At 37.7% G+C, this 24,928-nt stretch overlaps 2 protein-coding genes across 3 annotated transcripts in view; one reads left to right on the top strand and one right to left on the bottom strand.

Moving 5' to 3' along the window:
* Window positions 1-928: 928 nt before the first annotated feature.
* On the bottom strand, window positions 929-4,812 carry LOC149088682 (CDAN1-interacting nuclease 1). 2 transcript variants are annotated; one of them, XM_089248886.1, is made up of 2 exons: window positions 4,685-4,812; window positions 929-3,142 (listed from the first exon to the last, which is right to left on the bottom strand). In XM_089248886.1, exon 2 carries the CDS (start codon window positions 3,019-3,021, stop codon window positions 2,122-2,124), a length of 900 nt encoding a protein of 299 aa, XP_089105012.1. In that variant the 5' UTR covers window positions 3,022-3,142; window positions 4,685-4,812; the 3' UTR covers window positions 929-2,121. The 2 variants fall into 2 exon arrangements, with proteins under 2 accessions (XP_089105012.1, XP_089105010.1); XM_089248884.1 differs by having other exon boundaries at window positions 4,585-4,739.
* A 372-nt stretch (window positions 4,813-5,184) lies between these two features.
* The window catches only part of LOC149088681 (uncharacterized), a 30,948-nt gene continuing 11,204 nt past the window's right edge, over window positions 5,185-24,928 (top strand). Inside the window, exons 1-4 of the mRNA XM_089248878.1 lie at window positions 5,185-5,268; window positions 13,477-20,951; window positions 21,422-21,625; window positions 24,101-24,327. Of these exons, the coding sequence (XP_089105004.1) occupies window positions 5,250-5,268; window positions 13,477-20,951; window positions 21,422-21,625; window positions 24,101-24,327 (7,925 nt within the window). The 5' untranslated portion in view covers window positions 5,185-5,249. The remainder of the gene's footprint in view (window positions 5,269-13,476; window positions 20,952-21,421; window positions 21,626-24,100; window positions 24,328-24,928) is intronic.

The raw sequence follows: 24,928 nt of genomic DNA, 5'->3' as shown, positions 1-24,928 counted from the left end.
GGACAGGAGAATCTGTTTATCATGGTGCAGAGAGCATAGAGATTGGAGTATGGATCAATGGGCGACCGTTCTCTTCACTGATGAGTCCCGGTTCAGCCTAAGCACCGATTCTCGCCGTACGTTCATATGGAGAGAACCAGGGACCCGCTACCTACCCTCCGATGTCCGCAAAATCTACCATTATGGCGAAGGAGGTTTAATGGTCTGGGCAGGCATCATGTTGGATGGCCGCACACCTCTCCATGTCTTTGAAAGAGGCACTGTGACTGGTGTGAGGTATAGGGATGAGGTCTTGGAGCCCTATGTTTGTCTTTTCAGGGGTGCAGCTGGCCCCGAGTTCATTTTAATGGACGATAACGCGAGGCCACATAGAGCTCTTCTGCTTGACGATTTTCTAGAGAGTGAGGATATTCGCCGGATGGATTGGCCAGCCAGATCCCCAGACCTTAACCGTATAGAGCATGTCTGGGACGCTCAGGGGAGGGCAATTGCAACTCGGAACCATCCAGGGAATGAAAACCGTGTTACTGAACGAGTGGGGCCAATTGCCACAGGAAATGATAAACTGCCTTATTTCAAGTATGAAATTACGCTGCGAAACCTGTATATCTGTAAGAGGGGACCATACCCCCCTATTAACCCATTTTTTTGTTTATTCTGCAACCGCTGTTTCATACCTTCCGACTCCAATGAGTGTTATGCAGGATCATGCGTGTGTATTACAATTATTGAATGGTTATTTGTTTTGTATTGTATCAATGTATGTACATATCAAATTTCATTAAAACCGGTACAGTAGTTCTAGAGATAATGGACCAAGTCTGCAAATTCGCTTAATTTCTTACACCAGTGTATTTGATGGCCAAGGGATGCAAGCTGCTGGAAATTCACGAAAAATCATCTTAATATACAAAGAAAAATGCCTGCAAAACTCTCACTGATTTATTACCATTATTACATAGTGGCTGTCACAGAATTGCAAATTTGCAATGTTCAGGACAGCATACGAGTCTATGATGCTGCTTGTCTGATTATGGACAACAGCAACACAGTCAAAGCAAACTGGCGATGAAGCATCCATGATTTGGTGAGCTTGATGCTGCATTCGACATTGTCTCCAATGACCTGAAATGCTGGAGAGCATTGTAGGTGGATTTTCTCCATACCGACTTAACACCAGAAGGCAAATTGTTTTTGATTCTCAGCATTAAACACGAAGAACTCTGTCTGCATAGAAAAAGCAGGAGACAAATCATGGTATAATTACTTTGAGCTAGAAGATTGCACACTGTAGTATGCAATAGAATCACGATTCCAGTGTGATATGGTCATGAAGGACAACCGTTGAGGTTTAGTTAAAACAGTAACCATAATTTATTTTTCCCTTCAAGAAACTGCAAAGTCTTCTGTTATGAAACCAACAAGTGATTCCGAATTTAAATATCTGCTACTTGTTTTTAGAATAAATTTTGAATCAAATTCTTAAGTACCGCATGTGTTACGACCCTATTCACACATCATAGGTGCCAATTGACAGACTTGAAAAATCTGTAGCTTATCACGTGATAGCACATTCCGCATCAAAGAAAACACGTCACACAAATAAAAGGGAAAAGCCTGGGACTTTTTAAATTTCAACGGATGACTATATATAAATCCTGTATTTCCAGGACGAATTTTTTTAGCAATAACTGGCCACTTTGCATGTTTTTGGCATCATATTTGGCGACAATTGCCGATTTTCTGTAGCTACTTGAAATCCTCATTTCCATATTTTTCCTGAGAAACAGGGGCCAGCCTGAAATTGTAAGGACTGGAAGAGTAACTATTTTCTTTAGGGATATTCTATTCAAACAAAGTACAATTTGAGGACTTTTAGGGATTTTTATATGAAGATGCAAAAATCAGAGGAATCTGATCTCCGATCGGAAGATTTTAATAAGGCTGAAAATCGGACGGCTTCTGGGTAAATCGGAAGCATTGGCACCTATGACACATTACATGGATTCATTTCCATACCAAAACAATCATTCTGAAAGTTGGTGGTACGGAAGCAGGAAACAAGGCTAGCTATATAGAGCAAAGAATAATCGTTGAATGGTGAGCTAAGAAGCTGTTATCTCATTCCCTATCGTTCTCTGAATCACTCAACACAGCCTTAGCACCATCTGACTTCTCTTTGATCGGAAGGACTTTCAATAGCGTTATATTCTCAGGCATATGATCGCTGATGATCAATTTCTTTCTCTTATAAGCAGTCAGTTCATCGATGAAACCAAACCAATAGATCACCATACCCGGGCCAAACCTATGTTTATACTTGGAGTACTGCTCTTCCAGGTACTTTTTGTGCCGCTCTATGTCTCCGAAGGATGCCTTACTCTCTATCCAGTTTATGACTCTATCTCCAATAGCGATGGGAACTTCCAGTCTGATGTCGGGGGTTTTGTCAAACCCTTTCGATCGCAGCGATTCTTCATCTAGGAAAGAAACTCCCATAATCGTCAATTTTTTCCTGAGGTTGAGTTCATACTCCATGCCAAGAGAAGTTCTTATCACATCTGGAATGTAGCCATAATACTGATCATCTCGGTTACAAAAAGTTATTTCTAACGCGAGCTGACCATCTTGTATCAGCGAAGGATCTTTCAAATGTCTCTCAATTTTTTCTTTGAGATTGATTGGCTTGAGTTCCGCGTATTTCAATTTGTAATGATGTTCCAAAACTATTTTTGCCATCAGCGCTGGAGACAAATCCACTTCATCAGCCATCTTGAGCAAAAAACCAGGTTTTTCAGACTTGGATGAATGCAGATACCTCGAATAATACTCGTCGACTTTATCAGGCACCACGTGAAACTTTTTTGTGCTCTGCATCTTCCTCTGATACTCCTGATAAATAATACAATCCATAGTTTCTTCAGAAACATCTGGGAATTCTTTCATAAGTTCTGGGATGCAGTTCCGCTTCTTCATGCTGTTGTACTTATCAATAATTTCTCTATACTCAGTGATTTTCATTTTTGGATATATGTAGATAAAATGAGTATATATGTCAAGCAAATGATATCAGCTATCAGTATTTCTGACACAAAGCGTCGCACGGAACTATGCTAATCACAATAAGTGATCACCTTGCTCCCTAGAAAGAGATATTAAAAATTAATTATGGCCCATATTGTCACAAGCAAAGAACACAATTATATTCAGATACTCATGTGAAAAATATGGAATTTTATATTAAATATATATGGTGTCTACAATCGGAGAGATTTTATTGTAGGCATATGACCAGTGGATGGTATATTAACATACTTACTTGCCAGCAACAGCGAGACCTTGTATACTCTCCCATAAAAAAAAAAAAAAAAAACAAGATACAGGCATTGGCATACGCAAGTGACGGAGGGGTTTGAGGTTTTAACCGCTCCCCTCAAGCCGAGATTAGCGTTATTCTACAGGAAAAAACTTAAACCCCCCCCCCCTTGAGAGAGAAAAAAATTGAGAACGCCCATTGAGAAAATTCTGCGTACGCCTATGGATACAGTACTAGTGTTTTTTGTGTGATTGCACTGTTCTCTGCAATAAATAATTTTGTCCTGATAATCAAGTTTTTACTTACAATACTTTTTTATGAGACAACATTCAGCACGTTGAGTGCGGTTGTTGACAGCCTGTCCACATCCCCTCCTTATTGCCTGATGTGTGCGTTGAATGTGTCGAAATGGCTGTTATTATTTTAAAACAGTCCCCCACTCTTCCAGCATAGCTGAAGCAAGTTCTTATTCTTGAGCATAGAAGAAAAGTTTAAAAAAACTTACTGTGTTTTTACCACAGCCCTGGAAGTCCTTTCTTTTATATCATTTATAGCAATTGTTACTAACTTTTACAAGTTTCCTAAAAATAAAAATAGGCGCGACACAGTGTTGACAGCCCACATCACAAAAAAGATTGATTTCTCTGCGGCAGCTGCCAACAGCTTATATTTTCTCAGAACGGAAGTAAAATGTGTAAAATATGTCATAATACAATCAAATTAATGCAAAAAAAGAAATGATTTTTCAAGTAAATCAATTCAGCACAAGGAATCGAGACAGGTAAATGTGTTAAAACACTCACTATAAGTCAACTCTCTCTATAGCTTTAACATTGTGTGGATACAGCTAGTTACTTGCCAGCAACAGCGAGAACTTTGTAAGGGCGGGGAGAGGAGTGGTGGTTTGGGGTTCTAACCCCCCCCCCTTCCCCACAAGCCGAGATTATAGTGTTATTTTACAGGAAAAAACGTAAACACCCCCCCCCCCCCATTAAGAAAATTCTGTGTACGCCTATGGATACAGTACTAGTGTTTTTTATGTCATTGCTCTGTTCTCTGCAATAAATAATTTTGTCCTGATATTGTGATCATTTATACATTCTAATATGGCAATCATAAGTTCCATTCGTATCCAATATTTTTTTTTTTTTGGTATTATTATTTTTCGAATAGAAGTGTAATTTATATCAAACCTTAGTCAATTTAATTTGGATTACAATATAAAGTGCATATTTGGTGAACTTCGTAGAGAAAAACAAAATACTTACTACACTTTTATTTCACTGGCTGTAACAAATTTTCGAATCAAATAATTAAATACCGCGCGTTATTACTATATAGATTTCATAGAAATGCTTATTATATTACCTCTACTAACACGTGTAAACAATCACAGGAATCAACAACCAACTTGACTTGACTTAATTATTCAGGGTTTTCAGCATCTATAGCAATCAACTAAATAGATAAACAAACTTTACCCGCCGAAATCGAATAATGTGATGCCATCAAAGAAAGTAAAACATACGAGTACGCATCAGAACGAGAGTACTTGAAGTGCTGTGCTGAATTAATGTATGACCATATAAACCGCATTTCTAGAAACAATTTTCTTTTGTGATTATTGATCATAGTCAACTCACGTTGTGTTACCTACAGTTTGGAATTAATTTCAAATATATGAACAAAAACATTTTCGCTGGGATTAAAACTCATGTTTGAGAAACTTATTGTGAATGTAACTGCTCCCTTTCCTAACATTCACCGAAAACATCCAAGTCCATGTATTTTTCACCTCGCCGCTAGGTAGCGCTTAATAAACCTTTGGTCTGTTGTGAACCAAAACTAAAACTTTTATCAAACAAATCTTGGTTTGTTTTGTAGTAGACTGTGTCCTGCTCCTGCGGCAACGATTTGATGAAATAAATGATAAATGGGGAATTCTGAATCGGGTAATTAATTGACATTTCTATTTTGTCACGATGAATAATAATTGTTCTTAATAAAAATGCCTATTGTTGTTTCCGCTTTTGAATTGTTAATTAGCAATTATATATAATAAATATGCGGATAAAACCTCTAATCAATCTCAGGATTGTTATCTCATTTGTTTTGCTGGGCATATGGGGATGACCCAGAGGTAAAAAAAATTGGTTGTTTTTTTAAAGAAAGATATAAATGAAGTGAGGAATATGAAAATTATATTTACAATTTTCCACCTGTTGCTGAAATTATTATCTTTAAATAAAGGCTCACTTTTCAAAACAATTCATATACAAACGTTAAAGACACAACATGCGAATTTCCCCATTAGGTGGCTGAAATTAGACAAATGCTCCACCACAAACAAAAATGCCATAAATACATATAAAGGCATATATTGCAAAAGGAAAAAAAAATAATACAGTAAAAACCTCTTGCGAACACCAGGCGGGGCAAAGAAAAATTTCTATTAAAGAAGGTGGCATTAATCAGGGATTTGAAATTCATACTTTTATTATACAAAGGGGTTATTATTTGGCTGTAAAAAGAAAAATGACAGCATTTGAGACCTGTCCTTTGTAGCGCAAAAGCCTAAGGCACAGATTTTAATCCCTTTTTTGCCATGTTATATGTCAGAAGGTATATCAGATCATGTTACTTAGAAATAGTATGAACATCATTGATATTATACGAATTATGGGGGGTGGGAAATTATTATCCGGTACGGGCGCTGTATAATCCAGACCGCCAAATCCAATATAATCCAGATCGCCAACGCCGGTGCTCTCACTTGTTTTGCCGGGTTGTCGTTGTTCTAGATTGTTTCTCAGTAGCTTCTTTCTAGAATCTTCTATTACCCATCCATTATAGATGGCGCTTAAAGCGCGGGTGATTCAAACGGACAACAGTGTTTTTTCCCTTTGTGCAGTAGCGTCATTTCGTTTCTAGTTTCCAACGGATTACCTCGGATTATTTCTTCTGGATTTTTGTCATTTTTTGCCAGGTTGTATTTTTCCGTTACACTTCTTTTTTATATTTTTTTGATTAGATTTTTGTGATTTCTCAACTATTTTATCATGCCTTCAGTCCTCAGTGTGGTCAAGAAGTACCAGGACGTTATTTCAAACGAACTGGATCTCTTAAATTTTCTAATGGTAGTCCAACCTTGGGCAATGAGGGAGTAGGTAACTTCGTTTTTTATCAGGCGTACCTGTGCCAAAATAGGCCCCTTTTTCTACAATTTCTTGGAGATGCTGGGCTCCTGAAGTCTCAAATGCTTTGCTCAAAATGTGGCTCCGACATGAGACAGGGCGTTAAAAAATCCCTTTCAGTTGTTTTCTTTTGGTTTTGCAGGTGCGGAGCCCTGAATATCAGACTTGGGAGCTGTGAAAAGCCGCAAAACAAACTTTACATAAAGCCATACACATCTTACAGATTGTATTGTTCCTTTTTTTCTTTGGCATTTGTTATTCAGAATGCACAGCTCCTGTATTTATCAATATGAATTGGTATATGTGATACATCTGAAAGACACAATTTATTTCTGATCACGGGGCCGCCTATCAGAATTATTTGTCTTCTTGCAAAATCTGTTTAAGGGTACGTAACCAGTGTGCTTTGCTGTAAAGTGTGCTTATCAATTCATTTTCTAAAACTGAGTAGAACTGTATAATTTGGTTTTATTATGGGTTTCTAATGATTATGGGTTATAAATGTACTTGTTTTCCGTTTGGCCTTTTGACAGAGCCTAATTTCCCCATTACTTGCAGGCTCATGCATAGGGCAGATGCCTTTCAAGGAGCTAGAATCTATGCGTGCAATGATAAAGGAATTGCTGTCTATAACATCTTTGCTATAACATTTGAACAAAATAAAAATGTTATTTATAAGGGTTACACATTCAAAAATTCGAAAACAGCAAAAAAATTCATAAGTTATGGCTCATTGCTGACAAAAAAACACCAAAAGAAAAATTAAGAATGTAGAATTGAATCTGTCATTATTATTTTAAAACTCTCTCGTGAGCAAAACTTTTGATGCCATCGAGAAATGTGTAATACCAAATTATACATTGAATCGGATTGAAACTGGTTGCATATCTTTCAAATAAGTCACTGTTTTTTTAATATGGAAAATTTGAACGTGAACCCCACAGAACAACAACATCCAGCTAAGTACCACTACCCACTGAACCACTGGGAGATATACTTCCCACTTTCATGAAAAACATTCATCGAAGGCAGGAAATGAATCTCATATGAATAAAATGCTTACATCTATGAACAACATCACCAACTTCATATAACTTAACAAGAAAAAAGAATAAATTTTAATAATTTACTTAATGTTTAGTGGTGGGAAATTATTATCCTGAGATGTATAAAGGGTTAAGAGAGGTTTTACACATTACTATATAATACACTGCCCATGCAAAGGATTATGGTTGTCTTATTTAAGTATGGATAGCGTCTCAATTTATCCCAATATGCTTATCAGAGATGCCACTGGACTCTAATTTACCTGGGTCCCGGGACCCAGGTTATTTGAAAAATCTGGGTCTGTTTTGAGTGAAAATGGGTCCGTTTCAAAAAAAAAATTATCTTGAAAAAAATTATGGCTTCCCCCCCCCCCCCATAATTCACTGGTATCTCTATGGATTTTCTTCCAGCATGCCCCAGGTCTTTGATCACCTGCTTATATTTCTTCGTTGAGACTGAGCGGTGGGTCATGTTCTGGGTAAGAGAAGAAGGTATCTGTGAATCAAGTAATTCATTTCTAAAAACATGTTCTATCCAAAGGTTCATTTACTTTCATTGTCCCCCCTCCCAGTTGCGGCCCTGCATCTATCCTCCAAACTGGTAATGCGTGCATTTGAAGTTTAATGTATGCATATTTGTGTTGTAGGTCTGTGTGATTGCAGTGGCAACCAGAAGTTTTTTCAAAGGAATAGCCTACTGAAAATTTGAAATCTTTCGACAATTACCATTACCAATTTAACCAATTACCATTTTGCAATCGCAAGTTCCAAACACAGATTTTTACCAAAAGCAAAACTTGTGGAGATTATAAGGGGCCTCTTTTCTTCCCTTCCCCCGAAGATCAAAAATTAAAAATATTTTTGTGGAGAATTAAAATATTGGAATAAAATTTCTTTTATACTATCTGTGAAGAATTAGATCTTGTGCCCCTCAAACAGCCGATTCTGCTTACACACCCCTGATTTTAGCGATGCGAAATGGTGACTACCGCATAGCAGCTAGATGACAAAACTGTGGATATTCAAGATCAAGTTTTGACAGATTCGGTTTTTTTTCCACGATATCGGGAAGGTTTTACAATTTGAACGGGCGTTCCAATCCTTCACGATTTAAAAAAATAAAAAAACGTGCATTCGCAATATTGTAGGAACAAGACAAATTTCGTCCGTATGGAAATGGTCTTTGAATGCCAGCCAATAGCCGCGAAAGTACCGTAATTTCCTGTATATAACCTGAAGGGAGAAAATCTGCAGGGTGACAAAAGCTCCGAAATTTGAAACTTCTGCACACGTCCCCTCATTTAGGGAAGCAACTGGAGATCCCTCATCATATTCTTCAACAATTTGTGTGTATATACCGTATATACTCGTGTATAAGCCAACCTCCCCACTTCGGGACCGCCAAAACTGCAATAAATTGAAAACTCGTGTATAAGCAGACCCCCCAAAAATTTGTGCATTTTAGAGAAAAAAAAATTTTATATTTTCGTGCAAAATTGATAGCTTGCGGAAATGTACAATAGAAAATGATTCAAACTTTTTAATCTGTTTCTTCTGAGTCTCCAAGATCATCGTAATCCATCAGATCATCATAGGGGGTGCGGCATCTTCATTTTTATCCTCATCTAGGCTGTCTCATCGCCATTGTCACTTTCAAAGAGGATATCATCTTCAGTTCCGTCCATCGCATTGCTGATGCAACACTTTTTGAAGGATTGGTGGAAATAGAATTCCATGTACCCATTCGCACACTAGGCCATTAGATTCTATCACTTTTTTTGGTTTCTTTATCATTGGAACTCATCCATTCGATCCACAAATTCCTCGAATAGTCTTTGAAAGGCTTGTTGATGCTCACATCTAAAGGCTGTACAATCAACTTTAGCACATCTAGTATCAAAGCCAGTGATGTTTTCAATTTCTTTGCCTGGGTTTAACATTATCAGTTCTGTGGGGTTTAAACATATCCCATACCAATAAGGCCGGTTTCTCGAACACTGCTACAAAAATGACTACTCATTGCGGTCGGGGGGGGGGGGTGTCGATATTTTCTCATAAAAAAACTTACCCGAGTATAAGCCAACCGACCCCCCCCCCCCACTTTTGAGGAATGAATTTTTCCACAAAGAAACTCAGCTTATACATGAGTATATACGGTATATCAAAACGGTACAGTGTACGTTTTTCAAGGTCGCACGATCATGATACACAGTAAAAATAAGGAAAAAAAGAAAGGGGAAAAGTGTTGGGGAGAGGTTTTTCTCTCTAATTTTTCTTCGCAGAACTAGGAAAGAACACGTCCTGGAGGACGCGTGAACAAAATTTTTACGCGTCCTTCTCTAAAATTCTGGGTATTTGACACGTTATAGCCCATTAATGGCATCTCTGCTTATGGCACTTCTTTTTTAAATGTGTTAATTGTGTTAGAATTTACAACCTTTAAAGATAACCTATTCCATGTACTAACAACCCTATGCTCTGGCTTCTCTTCAACCTTCGAGCTAATCTTTCGCCTTTTACTAACAACCCTGTTAGTGAAAAATTCCCTGCTACACCACAGCTTCAAGTTGTTCCTTACTAAACTATACTTGTGTCCCCTTTTTCGAAGTACTTTGTTGACTGCATTAATAACTCTTATCCCATCCTATCCATCATTTTGAAAATTTCAAGCACTTCGATCATATATCCCTCCCACCCGACATCTGCATTTCTCCAGTGTAGGTGATGTGGTTTCTCAATTTCATAGCATTATAGTCATAGTACGAAGGAAAAATATGTTCTTTCTAAAATTTGGTCCCAATTAACTAATATTTTTATGCATTTCTAAGGAAAACTGTACCCTGATTTACAGGGTTTCGCCACAGAACAGCACAAAATTGTGGAAAACTATATTATTGCGTTTAATCACTATATCATAGAAAGGGGTTCTATACATGTCTAAGGATGTATTGATTTTGTTGGGGGGAGAAGGAAAGCTAGGCACACATGAAATTTTGCTGGCACCTAATTTTTTTTTTATTTGTCAAGCGGTGCGGCTGCTAGAAATATCTCAATTATCTAGTAAAGATCTGTTGAAAAAAATTATAGAAATTTTGCTCATCTTTCAAAGCACTTGTAAGAGTTATTCACACTCCAAAGTTTTACTGTATCGCATGTGCTGGCGACACAAGTATGTCTTATTTCGTGTAAATTACTGGCGACACAAGTATGTCTTATTTCGTGTAAATTACTGGCGACACAAGTATGTCTTATTTCGTGTAAATTACTGGCGACAAAATTATATATAATTTCATGGTAATCATTGTATACTGCTTATAATGTTCCCGCGTGGTAAAATTTATTTTCGAGGTCCTAACTTAATAGTCATTGAGGTTTAAAGCATTTCCTCCGCCTACAAAATTTTTTTCCATGATGGTTTTTTGGAAAACGTTGTTAGCTGGATCCACTTTACATTGCCCTTCCAAATGCAGTCTACGCTCGATACAACATCCCTCTTCGTCTAGTTGAAAACAGACGTTATATTGGGATGGTCGTTATATCAAAAAGGGAACATATATGATGGTCTTTATATAAAGCGTTTGAAACTTATCCTACCAGTCGTTGTAATGGAATGGGCTCGATAACATGGGGTTGTTATAATGAGCATCAACTGTATTAGATTGTCATTCTCTTTATATGACCTCCCGAACTTAAGCATAACCTCCCTTATCTGAAATAATGGGAGCTAAACCTGGTTTCAGATTTGAGTAAATATCTCCATAATGTTGCAAAAGAGCTAAAATATACAGGGTGATTGAGAAAAGGTGGGAAAAACTTTGAGAGGTGATAGTACACACCAATAAAAACAATTGTCATAAAAAAATATGTGGTCTAACATAGAACGCGCTAGCGCTTTTTGAAATGGATGCTCCGCAGACATTAAAGCAACATTCCTGTTGAAATTTATCAGGAGAAAAAGAACACCATGCATGCAAATGTAACCTAGAGAAAAAGAAGAAACCATCTGCAAATCTGCATCACAGTGAATAAAAGTTGCGGACGTCAGCCCTGTGAAGTTAGTCCAGTGTGCAACCGTTCTAACAGTTGTAATGTGTGAGATAATGGCACACTTTAGTAATACTGAAAAAGCAGACATTCATTTCATTTATGGAGCTGCAAAGGGAAGTAGTACATGGTGATCCTGCACTCTCGCCGTTCGAAATGGATTGTTCTTCATGATCATAGTCTGACTTTCCGTGGAAATTTTCGATTTTCCCAAGTAATAGGGAAAGTCATAGACGCAATCAGGTGAGATTGATCCTATTTTATGTTGAGATCATGGTCCATATGATTAATGTTAACAAGAACTTTAACAGTAATTATTTAATGTAACTTAAAGATATGAATTGTGCTCAAATAAATGACTTAATTGTAAAATTGTCAATGTTTCTTTTGAGTTTGCCAAATGACTTACTGAATGGATAAATGAATCTTGCGAAGTAGCTGAAATGTATTTTACTACAAGGCAGTTGCCCAACCGAAAACATTTCTGCACTTGCATTGGCAGCTGTGCAAAACGGGTTGCTTTCTTGCTTCCCGGTCTGATGCAGGTTGTACAAAGACTGCCAGAACAGCAGATGTGGAAGACAAGATTTTGGTGATGGTGGCAGATCAACCAACTACAAGCACACGAGCTGTGGGCCATAGCCTTGATGTTCCACAATAGCATTGCACAATTGCACCATATCGTTTTCAACAAGTCCAAACATTGAATGAAGAAGATTATGCTCGTCGCACGTAGACTTTACTCGCTGGCTCCTACAGCAGAGTGCAGCACACCCAGATTTTACGTCACCTGTTCTTTTCTCTAATAAATGTGCTTTCACACAAGATGGTGCATTTAATACCCACAATAAACATGTCTGGGTGTCTAAATTCACATGCCACATATCCACATGCGCATCAGTGACACTTCTCCATCAATGTTTGGGCAGGAATCATTTAGTGACCACCTAATAGGGCCGTATCTTCTGCCAGAATGCCTTGATGAGGGCAAATACTGGACATTTCCGCAACATCAGCTTTTTGTGCTGCCAGACTTGCTGGAGGATGTTCCAACTGCTCTTCGGCGGCGTATGTGGTTCCAACACAATAGAGCTCCTGCCCAATTTGGGCTAGAGGTACGACGCTATCTGGACACCAATTTTCCAAACCGATGGATTGGGCGAGGTAGTCCTGTAGCTTGGCCACCATGATCTCCTGATCTGTCGTGCCTTGTTTTATTTTTATTTGTGGGGACAGCTGAAGAGTCTGGTGTATGAGACTCCTCTGGAGAGTACTCAAGAGTCCTCTATGAAGGGGACCTAATCACAAGACTTTCGGCTGCTGCTGGGGAGATTTGCGATATGCCTGGAATATTCCAGAGTGTTTGCCAATCCCTTCTTTGCCGCTGTTTTCTTGCATCACCGTCTGTGGTCAGTCGTTCTTTTGAGCAATTATTGCAAATTATTCATTAAAATTGCTTAATTCTTGTGTTTTCTCCTCGTATTCTTGGTTTAACTATGTTGCTCCCTGTAACACGTTTGCATTTCGTTTTACACCATGCATTCTTTGGTGAAAATTGTTTGTTTTTATGTGTACTACCACCTCTTAAAGTTTTTCTCATCTTTTCTGAATCACCCTGTATAGATAGAAACGTTCACACCCCTAACGTTGACTGACACAATTAACAATGTGTTTCCATTACTTGAATGATCCAGAGTTCAGTAAGAAATAGGATATTTCAAATCTTAAAAATGCTAAAAGTTTTAGAAATTTACTTGCTTTATTTTTACAACTGCACGTAAGCCTAATACATTGTCTCATACTTAACATAACATCGTTATCTATCTGCTGTGCATAACAGTTACAACTTTTGATACTTTTATCTATTATTTCTTAGGTGGTGATCGTCCCTCCCCTGAATCTACCAGAAGGAGGGATCTGGGCTCTTCTCGACAACATCAGTCTCAGATTTCTCCATCTATCATTTCTCCACTCGGAGCTGCTCAGCAACGTGCGGGAAATCATAACTACAGTGCGACAGGATTTGATGCAGCTGGCCTGCAGTCCAGGATAAGTCGATCAGTCCATGCTGAAACCAAGAATCATGTCAAAAAATTACAAGGACAGAGTAATCAAAAAAATAATTATAGTAGATCATCTGAAGGAACTATCAAGATCACAGAAAAACCAGTTTCTGTCATGTATTCTGCTACTTCTGTGCCACCTAGAACTATTTCTCGTAGTTCTGTTCCCATTACCGACTCAAAAGCTAATTCTCTCCAACGGCAGAATTCAAGGACTGCTGCTACACCATTAGGGAATCTTGTTTCTCATTCATCTGAAGTTAACCAGACCAGTTCAAAATCAAACAGTAACATAGATAGACTCTCTCGTAAAAACCCAATTCTTGGCACATATCCTGCTTCTTCTACAACATCTACAATTACACCTGCTATTGATCAGAAAGCATATTTTCTCCAACAACGTGACTCAAAAACATTGGCTACACTGTCAATGAATGATGCTTCTCATCCAACTGGAGTCAGTCAAGCTAGTTTAAAATCAAGCAGCAATGCAGGTGGAATCTCTCTAAAAAGCCCAATGTTTGGCATATATCCTACTTCTTCTACACCATATACTGCACCTGCTATTGATCCGAAGGCATACCTTCTCCAACAATGTGACTCGAGGACATCTACCATGCTGTCAAGGAAGAATGCTTCTCGTCCAACTGGAGTCAACCAAGGCAGTTTAAAGTCAAGCAGTAATGTAGATGGACTCTCTTGCCAAAAACTAGTTCCTAGCATGTACTCTGTTACTTCCATGTCATCCGGCATTGCTTCTCACACCTCTAAACCCATTACTAGTGCTGAAGCTATGTCTCTCCAACAAAGTAGCTCAAGTACATCAGCAGTCCCATTAGGATATTCATCTGGAATTCATCCAGTCAGCTCAAAATCTAGAAGCAATATAGATGGACCCCAGCATCAGCGACATAGCTCGAATACAACCACAGAGTCACTTGCCTCAAAAACTCGAAGCGGTGTGATGAATTTGGAACAGAGTATGGTGAAACAGGTGCGAGGCAGCAATGTTATTTTGGAACAAGCCTCTTTTAAGGACTCTCAACCAATGAATAAGACAGCTTGCAAATCCACTCTGAAAATAATTCCTGTAGATGATGGATGCAGCAGGCCATGTGAAGCTGCGCAAATTAAAAATAAAGCTAATATACTGCACACAGTTGTTAATCAGCAAGAACTTGCTTCAGCTTCAAGTTTAATAAATAATGCAGTTAAAAACCCTGGTATTGATTCAGAAAATTCTACGGAAAACGAAAAGCATTTAGTTCCGAGTACAAAAGACCCTTTTCCTTATAAATCAAATGAATCGACCACAAATTTATATAATCTTACTAACTCAACTAATTCATCTAACCGTATATTTTCATATACAGGGAAGAAACAGTGTAACAATTCAAACAGAAGTGAACAATCACATCTTTTTTCTTTGAACTGCAGTGAACCACCAATATTTAGTGAACAAAATCCTTTGACTCTGCAAATTGGGATGTCAAATAGAGATAAACTGCATAGAAGTGACTACCCATCTTCTAGTTGTCCAGTGTCGCCACCTCCCCCTTTCGCAAGACAAAACTGTATAGATACTTCAAGTAGAAGCTATACCAATTCTTCGAGTGTGGCAGGAACTTTTGTGCAGACTAGTTCAAATCAGCTTCAGGATGTAGACAGAATATCGGCCAAATGTGGGAGCATCAGTGGAGTACATATTCAGAATTTAATATCACAAACCAACTCAGGAAATGAATCTGGTAATCAAATGAAGAAAAATAGATCCAGGCGGAGGACGAAGCCTCCACCGCGCATGCAGAGAGACAAGTGGTGGAAAAATAAAAAACCAGCAGTTGTAGAACAGCAGTGTTTGCTTCAATTCAGTCATGGGCTGAAAAGGTTATCTTCGGATGAATCAGATGATGATACCATGTCTACAGTTTCTCACAGTTCCTCTGTTAAAACGTGGAATTCAGAAAGTGACGAGGAAGAGTCTATTAGATCATTTGAAAGTCAGCCAGAGAGTATGAATAGCTTTTCTTCAAGAAATGAAGTAAAATCTGCAAGTAATACTCAGATGCATAATATTGATGCAAATCACTTTGTGGCAGTGTTTTGGTTACTGGAAGATTGTCCGATACCATCTGGAAAGTCTGTGACAGCGATTGTGCAGAAAATCAGAGATAAGTTCTGTTTGGGCTACACTGAGGTAAATTTTACAGTTGTTTACAGTCTTGGCTTGGATTCCAGAGTTGGTGACGAACTATCTGCAAGTGGTGTTTCAGTGATACTTGCCGATACAAAGCAAGCAGTTGAAGCTGATAGAAAATTATATAATTTTGTTTTCCGTCATTCTTCTAATAAAAATTTTGACTCTGGTTCTATTGTTTTGCTAACTGTTTTGACACGAGCTGTGCGTGCTTTGAGTAGCATGCCTTGTAAAAAAAATATCCATAAGACTTTGATTTTCAATGGTATTTTAGCTGAAGTCTCACAAATGTCATTAGGAAATGTAGCGAACGAGTGGGTGCCATACAGTAAATTTCTGAAAGAAGTTCCAAATGATTCCATCGGTGATACATTGGAGCACTATCTATTGATTTCAAATTTGCCAAGTGAAGCCAAGTGGCCGAATTTGAAAAAGTTATTGAAATTTCAGATAAGACATATCAAGAATAACATGCAAAAGCTGACGAGCACCACCACTGAAATTTCATTTTGTACTGAAGAAATGTGCATCAATGCATACCACATATTACAAAGTTTTAGGCCTTATAATCATGCAATTAATGTTCAGCGTAAGAGAAGGACGATGGTGAAACAAATTGGTGACAAGAAGAAACCTCATGATTCGACCAAAAAAATAATTTCTGGTAGAAGTAAATCACTAGAGGAAACGGACATAGCATCATATGGTAAGCAGAATAAGGAAAACAATCTAGATAGAAAAATATGGGATGTAATGCAATCGCTCGCCAATTACAGCACTAATTCGGGTAGGAATAATCAATGTGAACCTCAAAAAAGTGTGACTGCTACATTGTATGTTTCTGTGAATTTCCGATTTGGTGATGTTTCATATTGGGAACTCGAATTTGAAAAAATGTTTCAACATCATGATTTTCATTTGCAGTGGTCCTCTTCTCTATACGGTGGTATCTTTCTTATAATATTCAACAGTCTGAACAAAATCAAGAAAGCTAAGAAACTACTGATGGAGGCACAGAAAAGAAATTCTACAGCACCAAAGTTCTTAAAATTAGTAAAAGACTCGGATGATGCAGATTTGTCTCATGATTCAAATCTACTTTGTAGTTCCTACAACCATCTCATAGATTTTGCAATAGAGGAACGAGAGATTATCATGCAGAATGTCCAGCGTGTTAATGCCCAGTGCGAAAGGTATCTAGCAGAACATGAAAAACGTATCGAAGAAGTAAGGAGGGATTGTCCACAAGGTTCTAATAGTAAACTTGCTTTTACTGCAGATGTTAGGGCAGCACGAGCGGGTAAGCTTAATGAGCTTAATGAAATGAAATCTACATTTTTGAGTTTTACTGAGAAAGTTCGTAAAAAGCTCAAAGAAATGAGCAGTCTAGATTTGAAGGTAGAAGCAGATGATATCTTGACTGATTATTCGAGAGAATGTTGTTGCATTCAAAATGCTCTCCCTGTCTATGCAAAGAAAAACACGGTTTTAAATGCCATGAGGAGTCACAGAGTAGTGGTCATACAAGCTGAAACTGGTTCCGGTAAAAGCACTCAAATATGTCAGTATATGTGGAGGGAAGGATTTGCTAACAATGGAATGATTGTGTGTACACAGCCTCGAAAGATTGCAGCCGTATCGCTCGCAAACCATGTAAGTTCCCAGATTGGGTGCAGGGTCGGAGATATTGTTGGATACCAGGTTGGATTGTCTCAGAAGAAGTCACCAGAAACCAAAATTTTATATGTTACTGATTTCACAATGCTCAAATTATGTACAAAGAATCCATTATTCAATGGTGTATCATGCATAGTAATTGATGAAGCGCATGAGCGAAGCATATACACTGATTTGTTGCTGGGTATGATCAAAAGATGTCTCAGGTCCAGAAGTGATTTAAAAGTCGTCATAACATCGGCCACCATCAAAGTCAGCTTGTTTCAAGAATATTTCTCGTTGCCCAACAGTGCCGTGATGAACATTTCTGGTAGATCCTTTCCCATAGAGGATGTATGGTTAGAAGATGATATAGATGTTGGATCAAATTATTTCGACAAGACGATTGATACTGCTTCTCGATTAGTTAGAGAGGACCCTGGTGATGTCCTTGCTTTTCTACCTACGCCTGCAGAGACAGAAAAGGCAGTTCAGGTTTTTAATCAGACTGTAAAATGTGATTCCCGGCTTTTGGTGTTTTGTCTTCATGGCAAAATGGACGTAAAAGAACAACAAAAAATATTTGAAAGGACTCCCGCTAAATGCAGAAAGATAGTTTTCTCTACCAATTGTGCGGAAACTTCTGTCACAATTCCTGGGATCAGGTATGTTATCGATTGTGGGATGGTGAAGGAAGCTCGATACGATGCTGTCCGTAATCTGAGTATATTAGCTGTTGGGTTCGTGAACAAGAGCTCTGCTGAGCAGAGAAGAGGACGAGCAGGTCGAGTTGAAAGTGGAAGATGCTACAGGCTGTACAGTCGTTCCAACTATACAAACGATATGGCAGACCAGATGGTGCCGGAAATACTGAGAGTCAATCTTGGTCAAGCCATACTCAAGCTGATGGTTGCGGGCATTCAAGATCCTTTGCAGTTTGAATTTGTGGAATCTCCACCAAGACATTCCATGGAAGTTGCTATGGAGCAGTTGGTCCATCTCGGAGCTGTTGCATCTGATCAAAGCACGGTTACTGTCATGGGTCAGAAAATGGCAATTCTCCCATTAGAACCTAGACTTGCGCATTTATTGCTGAAGGGCATAGATTCAGAACTGGGATACGAAACTGTTATAATTGCTTCCTTGGCCACATTATCCAGGAGCATCTTCTTCAGGAACTCTGAGAACAAATCTGTTGCTGATCTTAAGAAAGTGAGATTTTGTTTATCAGAGAGTGACTATCTTACTTATCTTGAAGTTTATAAAGAATGGTTGAGCGTATCAAAGAGTGAAAAGTCTCGTTGGTGTAGCATGAATTTCATCAATGCAAAGTCCATGAGACTGGCTAATGAGCTGGTTACTGAAATACTTCAGACGCTGACTAAGGAGCTGAAGGTTACAATTAATGCTAAAATGAGCAATGATGCCGAAGCCATTGAAAAACTACACAAAATAATCTTTCATAGTTTTTCTCAAAACCTGTGTATTTATGGTGGTCATGACAGAATAGGGTATATATCACCGAATATCACTGAAAGTTTGCACATACACCCTTCCTCATCTCTATACAGCTTAGGGAAATGGAGACCTCAGTTTCTCGTGTACGATTCTATCCTCAAGACTTCTCAGACTTTTCTTATCAACATTACTATGGTTACTAATTTGATGTGCGATGAAGCGATGACAGATGGTAAGCTCACAACAGATCCATTTTATTTGTTATACATAGTTCCGAAACCTTTCACATTCCACAATTTAAGTGAAAATGTGTTGAGGAGTATAATTGGTGTGCGAGGCAGTAATGTTAAAACTTTGGAAAGTCAGTTACAAGATATTACGGAATCCCCGCATTGTGTGATAGACGCAGATTATGAGAAAGGTCAGTTGGACATTTTCACTCCTCCAGATTATCACAAAATTGTTGAAGACATGTTCAAACCAATGGTGCTTGAAGCTAAGATGAAACTAAAAGAATTCGAACATGAATTTACTGACTTTGCTGGTGTACAGTCTTTATCTGTGGTGCTTGGAGCGGAATTGATTGTGAAGCAAATAATTTTTCCAGGCGAATATCGCAGTGTTAAAATAACACCCAGAGACTATGATATTAAAGCACTTCACACACTATTAAAACCTTTTGGAGAAATAATAAGTGTTAAGGAATATAAAAAGCACAGAAAGTTTACATTCAGGTCTGTATCTAGTGCTTCCGATGCAGTAAAACGTCTGAAATTGGAAAAAAATATTGTTGTTGTTCCTGATGCACCTGTTTGGTTTGCAAATTCACCGTCGTCATTCAAATTAGAAATAAACATTAGTCGAAGACCTTGTAAGGGATTAGTTTTCTTCAATGTGAAACCAGAGACTTCATTTCCGCTAGTATCTCATCGCTTGATGACCACAAACGTGACTTATTATTCCTCCACCGGGAAGCCAAGCCAGTCCATGAGGGTTTCCATAAGTAGAAAGGACCCTCATGATTTTTGTGTTACTAATGTTCCACTTTATGCAAATGATAAAGATCTCAGAGCTTCCCTGTTGAAATATCTTCCTCCTGACGTACAAATCAATAAGTTGGTGATAGTTAGAGAAAAGAGTTTCACAAGCTCTGAAGAAAATATCGACTCGATGAGAAATTCCGTCCATTCTGTACTAATGCTGTACACTCCAGAAAACAAACTGGACATTAACCTTAAACCTCCGAGAGATTTTGACATGGAATGGAGAATGATGGCAGTTTTTCATAATTTCCAGGATGGACAGAAAGCTTATGACTGGTTGAAGAAATCGCCATATTTGGATGGGTTGAGCATTAATAAATTGAAACCTATCGTAGAAACATCTCTGTTTTGCAATAATGAAGTGTTTACTGCTATAATGCCTCTCATAGATGATGCTTTAAATTTTTTCAACGCAACCACAGTGAACAAAGAAGATTGGCTCGACATCCAAGCTGTAACTGAAGATCATAGAGTCCGTATAAGCCTTCATAGTAATGGCATCTGCAACATACTTGATGCCAGTAGGTGTTTTCAAACTTATATAGAGGGAGAAAAAATCGATTGTAATAGAAGTGAAGTTCTTGGAAAGCTGTTTTTGCCGGCTGGTAAACAGTTCTTGAAGAACTTGAAATCTCAGGTTTCCAATGGCCATTTGACATTCAATGGCTGCACCAAAGTAATATCATTGTTTGGTCCAGAATCGGCACAGACTAATATGAAAACACAGATAAATAAGTACCTGGATTCCATAGCAAATGTTTGCTCAGAGGAAATAAGTCTAATATCTGGTTCAAAAAGTCTTCTTAAAGAGATGGTCAGACGATATGGAGAAAACCTAAACAAGTTCAAAACACTATGCAAGTTATCTTCAGCCAGTATCAATGTCTATCGGAAAGTGCTGACAGTTTCAGGAAAAACAGCTGACATTGATCAGGTATATATATGTAATGTATAATTGATCTCAAATTATTTTATACCAGGGCCTGACAAACGCCCCATGCCAGGTCACCTTGGGGACTAAAAAAATTGGTATTGGTGCATAAAATTTTCAATTGCTAGCTCGAAAGAAAGAAACATGTTTTTCTCCAAAAATATTTTGTTTGCACCTAGATTTTTTATCTTCATTTGTCAAGCTCTGTTTTATATCATTATTAGAATAGTTATTACAGCTTTATGATGACCTGGCTATTATTGCATTTCTTTAGTAATTTACCTATGTATACTTTTTAGAAAGTTGATATTAAATGTAATGGTGAAATTTTGGGTGTAATGTATGTAACACAAATGTGACGTATTAAGATGTGATAGTATTTTTCTTTTGCCATGGAAGTAGTATTGATGATGTTAACATTAGAGAATGCTTTCAAAATTTACAGATGAATTTTTTTCTCCCTTTGCTTTCAGTGTAAGAAGCTCATCTCACAGATGTTCGAAGAATTGGGAGGTAGAGAGGTTCAACATGTTTTTACAGAGGATTGTCCCATTTGTTTTGAATCTGTTGTGCAACCTGCATATCGTTTGGCATATTGTGGTCATGCATATTGCATTACATGCTTTTTACTTCAGCTCCAAAGTGTAGAAGATATGCCTGTAGTTTGCTGCAAAGAAGTAATTGTATTATCAAAATCTTTTCATTTTTAAGAATGTGTTTTCAGAACACCAAGAAACAACTGCCACATCAAGAAAACTATTATTCACAGTACATGCCTGAGATTTCTTTACGTTGAGCGATAAAGTAAATATTAGAATTGGAAACTGTGATGCTTTTAAATATGCATTCACATATAATTGGTTTCTTTCACGGGTGACCTTACATTTTAGGACAGAGATTTCCAACATGGAAGCTTCTTTGAAACTCTTCTGGAACCCTTAATAGTTATGAAGCTATTTTAGGGAACCCCCAAAAATTCTTAATATTTTACTAGCATGCAGGTTGGTCTCCTAAGGGTGTTTCAACATCACCACAAAACTCTGTTAAAATGTTATGCTAGCACTCCACCTGTTAATTTACATACTTATTCTCATGTACCATTGTACCAAATCTCAGAATTGTCGAGGCCTCTGTGCAGCTGAGGCCCCTGATCCTTTCTTGGTTTAGCCCCATATATTAAGATGGCCCTGGATGTCCCATAAAGTTTTCAAAAGTTTTGAGTTTCAAGAATCCTCACTTCTTTGGGGTTAAAATGTTTCCAAAAACATCTTTCTTGCAGCTGCCGGATAAAACTAATAATAAAATTTATTGTCTTATTGGATGCACAGAGATGGAACCAGTTTCTAGTTTAACAATTCAATATGCATGTGTGTAAAAAACTCTAACATATTGCTCAAACTAATAAAACACGAAAGTAGCACAGAAATGGTCAGTTTCAAACTAGGAAGCACATTTAATTCTCTGGAGGCTGACAAATGTTTGTTGTTTTTTTTTCCCTGCTTCACATAAAGTATTGTCAATAATATGAAAATTTAGCAACTAGAATTTTTCAAATTGAAAAAAAGAAGTAAAACCAGGGGTCGCCAACCTTTGTTAAAGCCATACCACGATCGAAATTATTTTCTGTTGGCGTGCCGCTTCATGAATTTTGATCAGGAGACCATATGTCCAGATTTTTGGGGGACAAGCATTCTCTCAATTTCTACAAATTATTGTTTAGCTGTCTTCTCATTTTCGGGAAAAATGTTCAATTCATCACTCTTATGAGTTTTAAATTGTTTTTATTTTTGAGTCATAAATTTGATTATTGCAAAGTGTATGTTTGTATATCTGTAGAAAAGTTCATCTTACCTACAGATGTGTTGGACATAGACAACGGAACCTGAAGACTAAGGATGGATGCCCCTACAATGAACTTTGTAAGAGGGGTTAGTCCCCTTCCCCCAAGAATTCATGGATGTAAAATGTAATTGTAATATACAATGCATGTGAGGTGTTTCAGATCTGTGAGTCATCATCTTGAATTTCATGTATGAAATTTTGGTTTATGAATCTGGGGTGCTCGGACCCGCTCTACAGTTTTTCATGGGTGCTCAAGCGCCCACAGCACCCCTGGCTCTGACACCACTGTATGTTCCTCATGTGCTCCAAAGCAGAATGTGCCAAAATCTGTGATGCACGTCGCAGAAAAATTGCAGCTACAGCAGAACAATTTGGAAGAATTTTAAGAAAAAGTGCAAAAAAAAAAACCAAAAAAAACCCCCACTATTACATATATGGGGATTTTTACATTATGGGGAACATTTCCAGTCAGCTGAGGGCTTGTCGCAGAACAGTGCTAAACATTCTGCTTTGGGGCTCATGCGGACGACCCTGAATCTGGTGCATATGGAACATCTAGCAACTATGCCCAAAGATGAAAAATTGAATAGAAATGCATTGAATAGAAAGTCATCACATAATTATTAATTTAAGAGTGTCTACCATACTGAATATAGATTTGGCAGCCTACAGAACCATCATTGATAAGAAAGGGATTGTTTAAAAGTTGTGGAGAATTTCTTTGATTGAAAAATAGAATAGGATTTCTTTATATATAATGTGTTAATGGTTCACAGCTTTACTCTTTCCCCAAAAGTAGAATATACCAAAATTTTTGACCTCTATAGCAGAAAAATGTTTGGTAGAATTTTTGAAATAAGAAAAAAACTCTTGTGTCTTGACTATTATGGAAACTTTTGCTGGAGAACATTTTTATTCAGATGAGGGCTCGTTGCAGAACGATGCAAAACATTCGGCTTTGGGGGTGCTTCACATCTGATCACAGATAAATTATGATGAAAAACATTGTTTTTGGTGTGTTCCATCACTCAATCCCAGCTTGAAAGACTGATTCAGCTTAGCTCCCACGAATGAGCCATTTCTTTGATGTACCAACATTCATGTTGGCCTGAGCGCAGAGTTGCTCATGTTACATTTTAATGTCCTCATTGCTAATGTTATGCCGCTTTCCCCTTGACCGATTTTTGTGTGTCAGTGTGTTAAAAGTGTAGATCTGGTTGACGATCAGCCAATTATTTAATTTAATATTACTCTGAATAATTTTCTATCTATATATACATATAAGATATAAATTTTGAACATATACATAGGGCTGTGGTGAACCTGTCTGCTTGAAAGATTTAGAATGGGCCATAAGCAAGAACAAGAGCTTGCAGAAACAGATCCAATCAAAGGCTCTGGATTCTTACGTCAAGAGAAATAACCAGGAAGTCAAGTTCTGTCCAAGTCCTGATTGCACGATGCTCTATCGTGTTTCTCGTGACTCTATAGATAGTAAATATGTTTGTGTGGCATGTGGAAATACTATCTGTCGGAAGTAAGTGTAGAAAAATATGCAAATGCTCTCGTTTCAATTTTTATATGAAGTGAAACCTCTATACAATGATACTCTGCGGACCAAGAAAAAAATGTTGTTGTAAAGGGATTAGGGACCATTAATACACAAGTTAAAAATATAGTTAAAAATATAGTAGTTCAAGCCACTTATGTGCATAAATACAACCTGAGACTCCGGAAAACTTGACTTTGATCCAGTTTATCAATTCTCCTGATGATGCCAACCACTAGTGTTGGGGAAACGTTGAGAACAAACTCAAACGGACGACGGTCTTCGAACCCGAAAAAACAATTTTTATCAAATGATGGCCGCGAAAACCTTATCAACTATTTAAAAATATAGTGTTTTCAGTTTATAATCATGTGAAAAATAATCCCTATACAAATACAAATACAACGCCACAACAGGCAAAATGCCCAACGAGGTGGCTGATAAAAAGATGCCCATAAAAATATGGATGTCATATATTTACAAAATACAGCAACCCAATTAAATAAAAATGCAATTAACACAAATTATAAACAATAATTAGGTATAATCAGTTTTTGAGACCATTATTTGCCATATATATTCAAATACA

Source organism: Pholcus phalangioides, unplaced genomic scaffold (assembly GCF_987345545.1).
Source record: "Pholcus phalangioides strain wild (caught in Gottingen) unplaced genomic scaffold, Ppha-v1.0 ptg000003l_1, whole genome shotgun sequence".
Classification (NCBI taxonomy): domain Eukaryota; kingdom Metazoa; phylum Arthropoda; class Arachnida; order Araneae; family Pholcidae; genus Pholcus; species Pholcus phalangioides.
This window is presented reverse-complemented; position numbering and strand designations above follow the sequence as displayed.

Bases quoted from the DNA above. Each gene is read 5' to 3' on its own strand.
- LOC149088682 (XM_089248886.1), bottom strand. From the start codon at position 3,021: ATGAAAATCACTGAGTATAGAGAAATTATTGATAAGTACAACAGCATG.